At 43.1% G+C, this 10,888-nt stretch overlaps 1 protein-coding gene across 2 annotated transcripts; it reads left to right on the top strand.

Annotated features, from left to right (window-relative positions):
• Positions 1-7,682: 7,682 nt before the first annotated feature.
• On the top strand, positions 7,683-9,839 carry LOC131218020 (pseudo histidine-containing phosphotransfer protein 6). 2 transcript variants are annotated; one of them, XM_058212786.1, is made up of 5 exons: positions 7,683-7,873; positions 8,061-8,191; positions 8,343-8,477; positions 9,366-9,438; positions 9,540-9,839. In XM_058212786.1, the coding sequence occupies exons 1-5, from the start codon at positions 7,805-7,807 to the stop codon at positions 9,591-9,593; spliced, it is 462 nt and encodes a 153-aa protein (XP_058068769.1). In that variant the 5' UTR covers positions 7,683-7,804; the 3' UTR covers positions 9,594-9,839. The 2 variants fall into 2 exon arrangements, with proteins under 2 accessions (XP_058068769.1, XP_058068713.1); XM_058212730.1 differs by having other exon boundaries at positions 7,684-7,873; positions 8,334-8,477.
• The last annotated feature ends 1,049 nt before the right edge of the window (positions 9,840-10,888 follow it).

Below are 10,888 nucleotides of genomic sequence, written 5' to 3'. Positions count from 1 at the left end.
TAAATCGCTTTTCGCTTCGATTTCCCGAGACAGCTTACGTCAAACCAAAGCATGCTTTCTAAGCTAGCGAGCCAGTCGAGGTTTCTTTCTTTCAATAACACTAGATTAAATAAAGCCTTTGCTAAACCAACACGCGTGTAGACATACAAGCTCATCTATACGCCATTTTCGACTTTTCAAAAACTCAGGACGTCGTAGACGAGTTTCTCTAGTGATTCATTTGTTTTGTAAGCTGTGCCCCACCTGAAGAGTGCAAATGGCCTTTTTTTAAAAACCCATCTGATTGAACTTTGTTTACTCCTCACATGGAAGGACAAACCCGCGGCAGTCGAAAGCTCTAACCATGCATCCATTTGTTTTGATTTCGTCCCTCGTGTGTGAAGTGAGCATTGGGCTAGAGTTAAACTGCCCATTTTTGGACCGCTGATCGGATGGTTACTAGTTACACTTTGTGGCCCGCTGAATTAACGGTCTTGATCATTCTCACAAGTGCTACGTGTACAGCAGAGATGTTTGGCTGCTCACACACCGTATATGATAGTAGAACAGCGTCCTTCAAAAGAATCATGAGGCCGTACTTCTCCATTCGTCCTAGCGGGAACACATCTACAGCTAGCTGTGTGTGGGGCCTACCGTAGTTTTTGTATGGCATCCGGCCCGTTCAACAGGATAACCGCAACATGAAGATGTGATTCCCCAAACTCAGGCCCATCCAATCATCAGGTGGACCAGCACATGCAACTGGATGTTTTTGGGTGATCGTTCGTTGTTTGTTTTGTACAGTGTGGCTCACCGGATGAGTGGATGGACCTAATTTTTGGAGCATACCATGTTCATACTGGGAAGACGATGGTGGACAGATCGGATGACATGCACATATTACGGTGGGCCCATCAGTCATATCACCGGCAGGAACACACGCCAGTCCGAAACACGTGTACGAGTAGAAACAAATATAACTTTCTTATTTATTCTATTCAAAACTTAAGTAAAAGAAATGAAGCCGAAGCCATCTGTTTGTCTTATGTGGGAACAAAACCCTTTTTCATATTTAGCACAGGAATTACATGATACCGTGTGCACGGGTTTTTAATTTGGACTAGTTGAGGCCCACGTTTCTGTGATCCAGACCATTTGTCCGTTTAATCCCACCGTTGATGGGGAACTCGCCAAACTTTTTTCCAAAATTGGAAAATCCCATCGACCAATGTTAAGATATTTTAAGATTGTATTTAGGCCGTTGTTATAAAGAAGATTTTTGAGGCATAATTCATCAAAATTGAGACAACAGATCAACGGTCTGGATCTCCGAACCATGGGCATTACTACTTGTTGATGCAAAAATCTGATTGTCCCTCGGACTTCCTTCGGTTACCTGCACAGGAAGAAGACAAAGGAGACCCTGGCTAGAGCAGGAGACCCTTCGATGCCAAAGTCAGGCTAGGAATCTAAGTCTTATCATATTGAGGGGGTTTTGGAGAGAGTGTTTTGCGTATCTTTCATCCATAGAGACTCTCTTATTTATAAGAGGAGGAGGATCTCGCATAAGAGGAGGAGGATCCCGCCGTACGGGGATTCTCTCCCGATCTTTTGGAGATTTGATCTAGGTGGTATTTTGTTTATAGATACTTTCCGATCCCAAGATTTCCGGGATCAGGGATCCTTCTACAAAATTCTCGGGACGGTGTTTTAGATTACACCGTCTCTCCTTTGCTTAGCTCAGCTTCAACAGATCCGTAATCTCGGCTGGCTCACATAGGAGACCTTTTGCTGACTATTGGATAAGACTGGGTCGGTTCAGGGCCGATGTTTTTCTTCTATGCGATAGCCGGTACTACAACCAGCCATACATGGGTTGTTTTCATAGTCGGTCAAGTGACTTTCTGATTTAAGACCTTTAACAGGTCTTGTTAGACGTTACTGTCTCATTAACCAAGTCAGCTTGATGCGTCCTATATCCGCCTAAGGCTCTGGACTCTCAAGTTCGGTCGGGATTCATTCTCTGCAAATCCGAACAAGTCTCTCCTTTGGCTTTATCAGGTTTGATCCAAACTTTAGGCTCGGATCCTTCGGTCGGTTTTAATAGAGATGGTCCATTCCATAACCGAGTCTATGGACTTGTCATATTTTTTCCCCAACACTACTCAATATTGAAAGTCGTGTACACTGTACCTCTAGAGGCAGTAGATCAGCATCATGCTTTCCTCTGGCCAAGAGATTCTACGGTGAGATTGCACTAGTTGCAAGTGGGGCCAATTGTTCCCTGATCTAAACCATTCATGTAAAACCGTTCATGTTATGGCCTTCTCAGATTCTACTGTATGGACGACACTGAATGGATGGTTATCACAGTGCATAGATAGACGAGAACATCCAAAAGAAAATTTTGGATGACTCAGATTCAACAAAGAAGATCGAAAGGTCAGGATCATTCTTGAAGTGTCGTTATGAGAAGATGGACATTTCCAATCACGGAACTATCTCTACATGTGGGACCCCAATCATGGTTTTAAGACTCGGACGGATCCGATCTGTTTCCACATCATGGTTCACCGAACCCGCACGAGTTGGACTGAGTCACGCCCGACTCGGTTGAGTCCAACTTGACTCTATAACGGACAAGTTGGGCGAGTCACCGAGGCTTTTAATCATGACCGGAGAATGCTGATCTGATGGACGGTGAATACAGAGAGGATGACTCGATGGACGGAATAGATGTTAACCACATCAGACACTGACAACAATGGTTGCAGCGGATTCTGGTCCACCTTTTTTGTATGGAGCAGACAGTTTTATATTTGGATGTTATGCCCATCATATAGGGGCCCACAAACTCTTGTATCGACGGATGCGCTCGTTTTTTGATAAATTTAATAAAAAATGAGGACACTGGTATACAGAAGTCTGCTAGCTCCATGCGCAGAAGTGCTACCCGTGCAGGACATCTGAACCGTGTATCAGGTCTGGGACCCACCTTTCAGTTCATTTGTTCAGAAACTCAGGCTATGTATTTAACTATCAAATAGGCCACTAATGTAAAAATAAAATAAAATGGACGATCATGAAAACTTTAACAAGTGTTTCACGCCATCCCCTTGTCTCGTCCACGTGGGATCTTCCTGATAGCTAAGCAGCTTGGTTACCTTTGACCACATCACCTATTCGGCGGGTCCCACCTGATACAGAGCGGAATGTTTGCACGTGCCAGGTTGGTTGGCACACGTGGCGTGTTTAGACGTGCGTGTGGCATTCATCAGGTGGCCAACACTGTTAACGTGTGATATGCCATGGTACAATCATGGAATGAGCCACACATCTATGTTGGTTCTGCCTTTTATAGACCTTTTTTTCAAAAAAAAAAGCCTCTCACTTTCCTCACACGAGTGTGGTCTACCTGATTAGAGGACCGGTATTATTATTTGTCCAGGTCACGTGCGAAATGTACACTACCTGATGAATGGTCTAGATCTCTGACACGCATGCCATTCAACCATACTTATGAGGCCCTGAATGGAAGCAGTGATACTGCCATCACTTCCATCAAAACCCATTATTAGACACAAAAGCATGATTATAACTGTCACTATTCCTTCAGAAAGCATACTAACGTAACTGCCTTATGTCATTGTGTGGTGATTTCCTTCCATGTGGGCCACATATAGGCAGTGGTAGTTTTCTAATGGAGTGACTCATTCCCAAGGATGTGGCATTTCTGAATGCTATCCAGACCCTCCAATTTGTTAGGCCCGTGGTGGATGGAGCATAGCCCAAATATTATAAAGATTAAACGATTCTAACTGTTGATTGTTGGTTATAAAATGGACGGTTAAAAAATGCATCTGTTATCAGTCAGATATTCAATCAGCAAAATCAAATGGTTAAGATCAAATGTAGTCTTACTTCAGTCCATGGTCGATCAACAATATGGTAAATCTATGCAACGTGTATATTGGAATGTGGATGGCGCATCACTACTGAAAAAATGCCAGGACCTATTCAAATATCAATTCAGCAAGAGTACGGTGGTAGTTCACCAGATTTTCTAAATTTGGGTTGATTCATCCACGGTGGTAATGACCCTAATCCCAAAATAACATTAATGGAATGATCCTAGCCGTCCAAATGGTGTATCCAAGCGAACCGTTAAGATTATTGATGATCTTGTCCATCACTCCTTTCACAATTGGCCCATTGTCTGAACAGTCAGGAATGCTGTGCATATATGCTACCTGTGCTGCAGATGGATCACCTCAGCTACATTTTTGAAGGAAACGGATTGGCTAGTGATCTTGACACTACCCAATGGCTAGTGGTCGGTGCTCTATGGGCCTGACCATCTATGCCGTCCACCCATTCTTCCGGACCATTTTATGATATGATCCCAAAAATTAGTTGATTCAAATCTCCAGTGGACTGCACAGTGTTGATTGAACGTCCACCGTTAAAAACTTCTTTAGGACCACAAAAGTTTTGGATCAAGCTGATATATATTTTTTCCCTTCATTCAAGTCTGTAAGACCTAATCAACAGGCTGGATGTCAAATAACTATTACAGTGGGCCCTAGGAGGTTTTTAATGATGAACATTCAATCACTACTTTTTTCCCATGGTGTGGTCCACCTGAGACTTATATCTAACTCATTTTTGGGATTAGGCCTAAAATTATCTTTCAAAATGAATGGACAGCATGGATAAAACACATACATCATGGTGGGGTCCACATAACACCAACCACTAGCCACCTGGCTGGTGGCAGCGTCCCTAGCCAAACCGCGTCAATTATTGAAACGGTGGTACACTATAACTTCCGTTCCTCATTTCGCGCGACTCGTTCCCTGTAAAAAGTTCCATGATATCGACGCGGATTGCGTACTGAGTAACTCAGCACGCTAAGCGTACTGAGTAAACTCTGTGGGGTCCACCATGAGCTAAATATGTTATCCACTCCGTCCATCCATTTTAAGAGATAATTTGAGGCTATATCCTAAAAACGAAGTATATCCAAAACTCAAGTGGACCTCACCACGGCAAAGAATGTGAATTGAAATTCTACCGCAGAAAATTTCTTGGGGACCACAAAAGTTTTGGATCAATCTGTTATTTGTGTTTTCCCTTCATTCATGTCTGTGTGATCTTATGAACATGTTGGATGACAAATAAACATCATTGTCGGCCTTATCAAGGTTTCAACGGTGGAGGCATTATTCCCACTGTTTCCTGTGGTGTGACACACTTAAGCTTTGAGCATTCTTCAATTTTCAGATCAACCACTAAAATGAGCTGAAAAAACGGATGGACGGCGTGGATAACTCACACACATTCACGGTAGCCCCAACTGAGTTTACTCAGTACGATAAAAGGGTACTGAGTAACTCAGTACGCAATCCGATTTCCATGATGAGAGGGGAGTTTCAGCGTGTGTCGCCGCTAAATAGGTCCACATCTGAGTTTACTCATGATGATCGGAACCGTCCATTTTGTATAATCTACGTATAAGTACCACTTCAGAAGAAAATAGTGAAAGAATGATTGTGATAACTGATAATCAACCCATAGAAGAATTTAAAACGCTGAAAATGAAAATTTTAATGCATCAAATTTACTATAAAAATCAAAGGATAGGATCATGATTAAGCTTAATAAAATTAGAATAGTTTATTAATGGAAGTAATGAAAAAAATGGACGGTTCAAAACGTGTAACCATCCCAGCATGTGGACCCCAATGGGTGGCAACGAAATTGTTGCTATGTCGCGATGGAGGTAAGACGAACTTGAGAGATTGGACTCCGAAAAGCAATGCCCTTTCTACGCGTGTCGCGATGTTGAGGAAAGGTCAGCCTATCAGCCGCTGAGCAGTGGCTAATCGTGAGTCGGCGCAATTCTCGGGTGTTCGCTGACCCAAGACTGAATGACCAAAGCGATCAGTCCAACCTACAGATTAAAACAAGGGTAAAAATATCTCACTCACTCACTCACTCAACTCGTTCCCTTTTAATTTCGTGACTCGGACTGAGTCATTACCTGTTTACTCGTCTTGTTAAGAAAGAAAAATAGATTAGAAATAGAATGGCAACGTATCACCAAAACAATATACTAGTCATGAGGTTGCTAATTCCACACGTGTGTGGAGACGTACACATCCACACGCGGGTGCACGTGTATCATTACGTGACACATGCATGACATGGAAACCATCAGATGAGCTACTGTTTAGATCTTTTGCCATAAGATTCACGCCATCTCACACTTTGGGTGGGCCACGGATTGCTAAAAGAATTTTAACCGTCAATTTACACGTGTTTCATATGTACACGTGTGCCTGCTTGTGGGTACATATGGCTCTACACGTACGTGGAATTAGCAAAGGCAGATGAATCTGGGAGCCAACTTTGTACGTATAACGGTCCAAAAAACATCTCCATTGGATGATCTAAAAAAATCCCAGCCGTTGAAAATACTGATTGAGAACCTTCCACAGGGTGGATACTCGGCATTAGGTAATCCAAGGCATGGCCTCCCATGTCCAACGGTCCAAATCAATCAAGCAAAGGCCTGCCTTTTTCTGCCCTGCGTTACCATCATGATTCGAAGACGTGCAGTCTGGATCATCTCTTGAAAATAGAGTTATGTTCACATAAAACGTACTTTATGATACTTCACATACAACACTTCCTTTCTACCAATGGGTCTAGCATCGCAGCTGTGAAAAAAAGGCTGATACGTACAGATCTTCCAAGATCAGTCGCGGCACACCATCAAAACCAGTGGACAGCCGATGACATGACTAAATGTTCCTGCACGTGGCACACCCAATGAGTGGGTTAGTCTAATTGTCGATCCACTTCATTTTCATGACATGACCCACCTTTTGTACGGTTGGGATGTTTCACAGAATATAGAAAAATTGCATGGGAACATTTCTCTCAAAGATAAAACCCATACAATATACCTGGTTGACTCAGGAAATCGCCGAGTCATGTTAGAACATGTTCTGCTTCTCACTGGATTACTCTACTAATCCAATGAAACTGGATTGAAAGAGCGGATAAAATAGAAAAGTCAGCCATTTCGTTGGGCTGACATTTTACCGGCTGCAGGCAGTTGTCGGGGCGAGGATGAACGCCGCGCCTGCCCAACAGACAGCACGCGAGGTAGCCAAGTACGGGTGACAGCAGGTCACCCCCTGCGGCCGGTCCGGTAGATGCCCCACATTCACCTCGATACTGTCTCCTACGCACGCTCGCCCCCCACGAAACATACACCTTATTTTCACTAAGGAACCATACCATACTCTGCCGGAACATAGTATAAAGTGCACACGCATACATCCTTAGTATATAATTACATGCATAAGCCTCAATCCAAACCATCCAATTTCCGTAACACACTAGATGGGGCACAATTTAAGAATCCAAACCGTCCATAAAGAAAATGGTGATTAAAAAGAAAAAAAAAATCAATGGTTAAAGCTCATCAAGCAAAAGATACGTAAACTAGAGTTTTTGGACATTGGATTGTGAGCCAAGGATGCCACGTGTACACAGAGGGTGTGTGCATTTACATATAATATACAAAATAGTCGGGCAGAGTATGGTACATTCATCTGTGTTTAATTCAACCCTTTCCCCACAACCCCACCCTTTAAATTCAAGACAAGGCTATTCACTCCCCCCAAAACCCTCCCTTGAAAAGGAAAGAACATAAAATAAAAAGCCACAACAAAACCACTCACTCTACTAAATCTCCTACAACAAATCTTTCGAAGTAGAGCAGCATTTAGCCAAGACGGGTCTACCACTGTGGATGCTTGGTCTCGGCGCCGATCGTTTGCGGGCCGACATGAATCGATTGCTAGCCTTACTCTTCCACCAGGTACCCGTTTGGCCAACCCAAGTTGAAAAGGTGTTACGCGGGATATGTTTTGAAATGTTTGCGAAATGCATTGAGAGAATTTGATAGAATTGGAAGATTGAAAATTCTATGTTTGTTTGTATGTTTTCAATTTCTTTGGGAATGTTGATAATTGTTTCGTTGTAATGTTTTTGTAAATGGTCTGCAGGGAGTGCTCGATGAGCAGTTTCTGCAGCTGCAGCAGCTGCAAGATGAGACGTCGCCGAATTTTGTATCGGAGGTTGTTAGCATATATTTTCGTGAGTCGGAGAAGCTCCTGAGGAATCTACGAGCCCTTCTGTAAGTCTCTTTTTAAAATTCTAGTTTTCAGTATTCTATGAGAGAGAGAGAGAGAGAGAGAGAGAGAGAGAGAGAGAGAGAGAGAGAGAGAGAGAGAGAGAGAGTTAATTACTTTGTTTGGTGATATTGGTGTGAATGGCAGTCTGGAAAGAGAGAGCTCGGACTACAAGAAGATGGGAATTCATTTAAACCAGTTCATGGGCAGCAGTTCAAGCATAGGAGCAAAGAGGGTGCGGAATGTGTGCGTTGCGTTTCGGGCAGCTTCTGAGCAGAATAACCGAGCTGGGTAATTAGTTTTCTCTTTTCTGTACATGTAGAAAACCGAGAGAGAGAGAGAGAGAGAGAGAGAGAGAGAGAGAGAGAGAGAGAGAGAGAGAGAATGTATAAAAAGGGTGCTGACCATCAGCTCGATTGGATAAAAAGCCGACTGACCCAAAGGAGAAAAGCTACGGCCATTAAGGTCCAGTGTCGAGAAAGTGAAAGAGGCGGTTAATGTCACACTTGTGTGAGATCTGTGCCATTCATCGTGTGGGTGTGACAGTGACCATTGCCCAAAACTATGGCCCTCCGAAAACATCACTTGCACCACACATATTTGAGGGAAAAAAAATAGACGGTCTGTGAAAGGACCCACAGTCTACAGTCAGTGCATACGTGTAGCCCAGAATGATGAATGGTCCGAATTTTGGACAGACCTCACTTTCTCGTTTTCGCTGTACGTGTAGACAAGAGAGAGAGAGAGAGAGAGAGAGAGAGAGAGAGAGAGCACCTGGCAATAAAAGCGAGTTTTTTTAAAGTCAGTTGTAACTCAGGGGCATCTAGCAGGTGTTGTTACGTGGGGCCCACATATATTGAAGATCGGATTCTGGGAATTATCATCTGCTGGTTACTACTTTTTGAGCCACAGTCTAAAAAAAAAATACAAACTGAAAGGGTGGATCTGCCCATCCATATTAGCAGTTGAATGTTAGCCATTGATATGAATAATAGGACAGCTTTCGACAGATTACATTTAATTTCACAAATCGTTGTCTGGTTCATCCTTTCAGCGTGATTAACGGAACATGGCCCATCGACAGTAGCGCCCTTTGTATGTGGGCCCAATGAATCCATAGGAGGAGAAATATATAGAAACATCTCATTCACACAATTCAATGTCTTTGGTTTTTTCAAGGTGCTTGCGTTCTTTGGAACTGCTGGAGCACGAATATTGCTACCTCAAAAACAAACTACACGAACTGTTCCATGTAACTCCTACAAAGCCATCACTCCTCTCCTTTCTCTTTATTCCAATGTCATTTGTCATTACTTTTCTCTTATTATTATTATTATTATTTTCCTGAAACAGATAGAGCAGCAGCGAGTGATGGCATCTGGAGTGAGGTACCCGATGTTGGATTGAAAGACGCCACCAAATAGCCTTTGCTTTTGGAGTTCTGATGGATGGGTTGTTTTTCTGTCTCCCTTTTTCTACACCCCTACCTTACAAAACAAAGATGAAAAAAAAAAAAGGAGAAGAAGAAGAAGAAGAAAAACCCTAGTTTCACGTAGCTATGCCTCTCTCTCTCTCTCTCTCTCTCTCTCTCTTCTTTATTGTAGAGTTATTCTTTGATGCCGTTTCAATGCATAAATCGTCCTTTCAGCTGCAGTTTCTATCTCGATATAAATTGCCGATTTAATGTCTCCGAGACGTACAATCTTACTATGTGATGGACCATGCACATACGCGTCTGACTTAAACGTCGAAATCGTGGGACCCACTTTAGATGTTGGCATGCACTATCAGATCGAATTGTATTTCCATATGTTCAAGCTGTGCAGGGTCCACCATTGATCTGTATGTGGTATCTAAACCATGCATCTGGTGTGACTGGTCATGTGCACTTTACATCCATGTAACCATCCCGATACAAAACTCAGGTGCGACACGACTCAGGGGGCAATGTACTATCAAGCCTATATATATATATATATATGGGAAATGGCCCACCATGATGTGTGTCAACCATATATATATACCCCATCAGTTGGGCCGTGGGCTTAAAAATCAACTCAATATATAACTTGAGTGGGCCACATCACGTATAATAGTTAAGAGGGATTATTCTTCCATTAAAACATTCATGATAATTTATTAGGCCCACCAAGATATGATTCATAAATTCAAACCATCCATTGTGTGTCCCACTTGGATGAAGGTTCAAATCAAGTTTCACCCGCATCCGAAACTCAAGTGAGCACCACCAAGTACTTTTATAAGTTTTAGGCAGGTCTTCACATGGTTTTAAATGGTATAGCCCACATGAGTTCCCCAGAGGGCTGATTTTTAAGATACAACATAACTTAAAGGTGACCCATCAAATACACGGTCTTGATTTTTGACCCACATCACGGTGGGGCCTACACAACTTCCCATGAGGTCGACCTCGTGGTCCCATTTCCTAAGTTCTTGAATCGCCTGAGTTTTGGTGCTGTCCCTTTGACGAGCACACATGATGAATGGGTTGAATGGAATCACCCTCTCCCGTGTTCCCCATTGTTCCCTTCTCTCCTGCCCACCGGAGTTATGGATCAGGCTGGATTTAGGCTGGATTTTGGAGTTGAAGCCCAACGGAAGGGTTGGATGACACTCACACGTCACAGTGGGCCCCAACATATGAAGATATGAGGCGCTTTTGACTGTGGGGCCCACCGTAA

Source organism: Magnolia sinica, chromosome 1, assembly GCF_029962835.1.
Source record: "Magnolia sinica isolate HGM2019 chromosome 1, MsV1, whole genome shotgun sequence".
Classification (NCBI taxonomy): domain Eukaryota; kingdom Viridiplantae; phylum Streptophyta; class Magnoliopsida; order Magnoliales; family Magnoliaceae; genus Magnolia; species Magnolia sinica.
The sequence above is the reverse complement of the archived record's forward strand: the minus strand, read 5'-3'. Positions and strand labels throughout refer to the sequence as shown.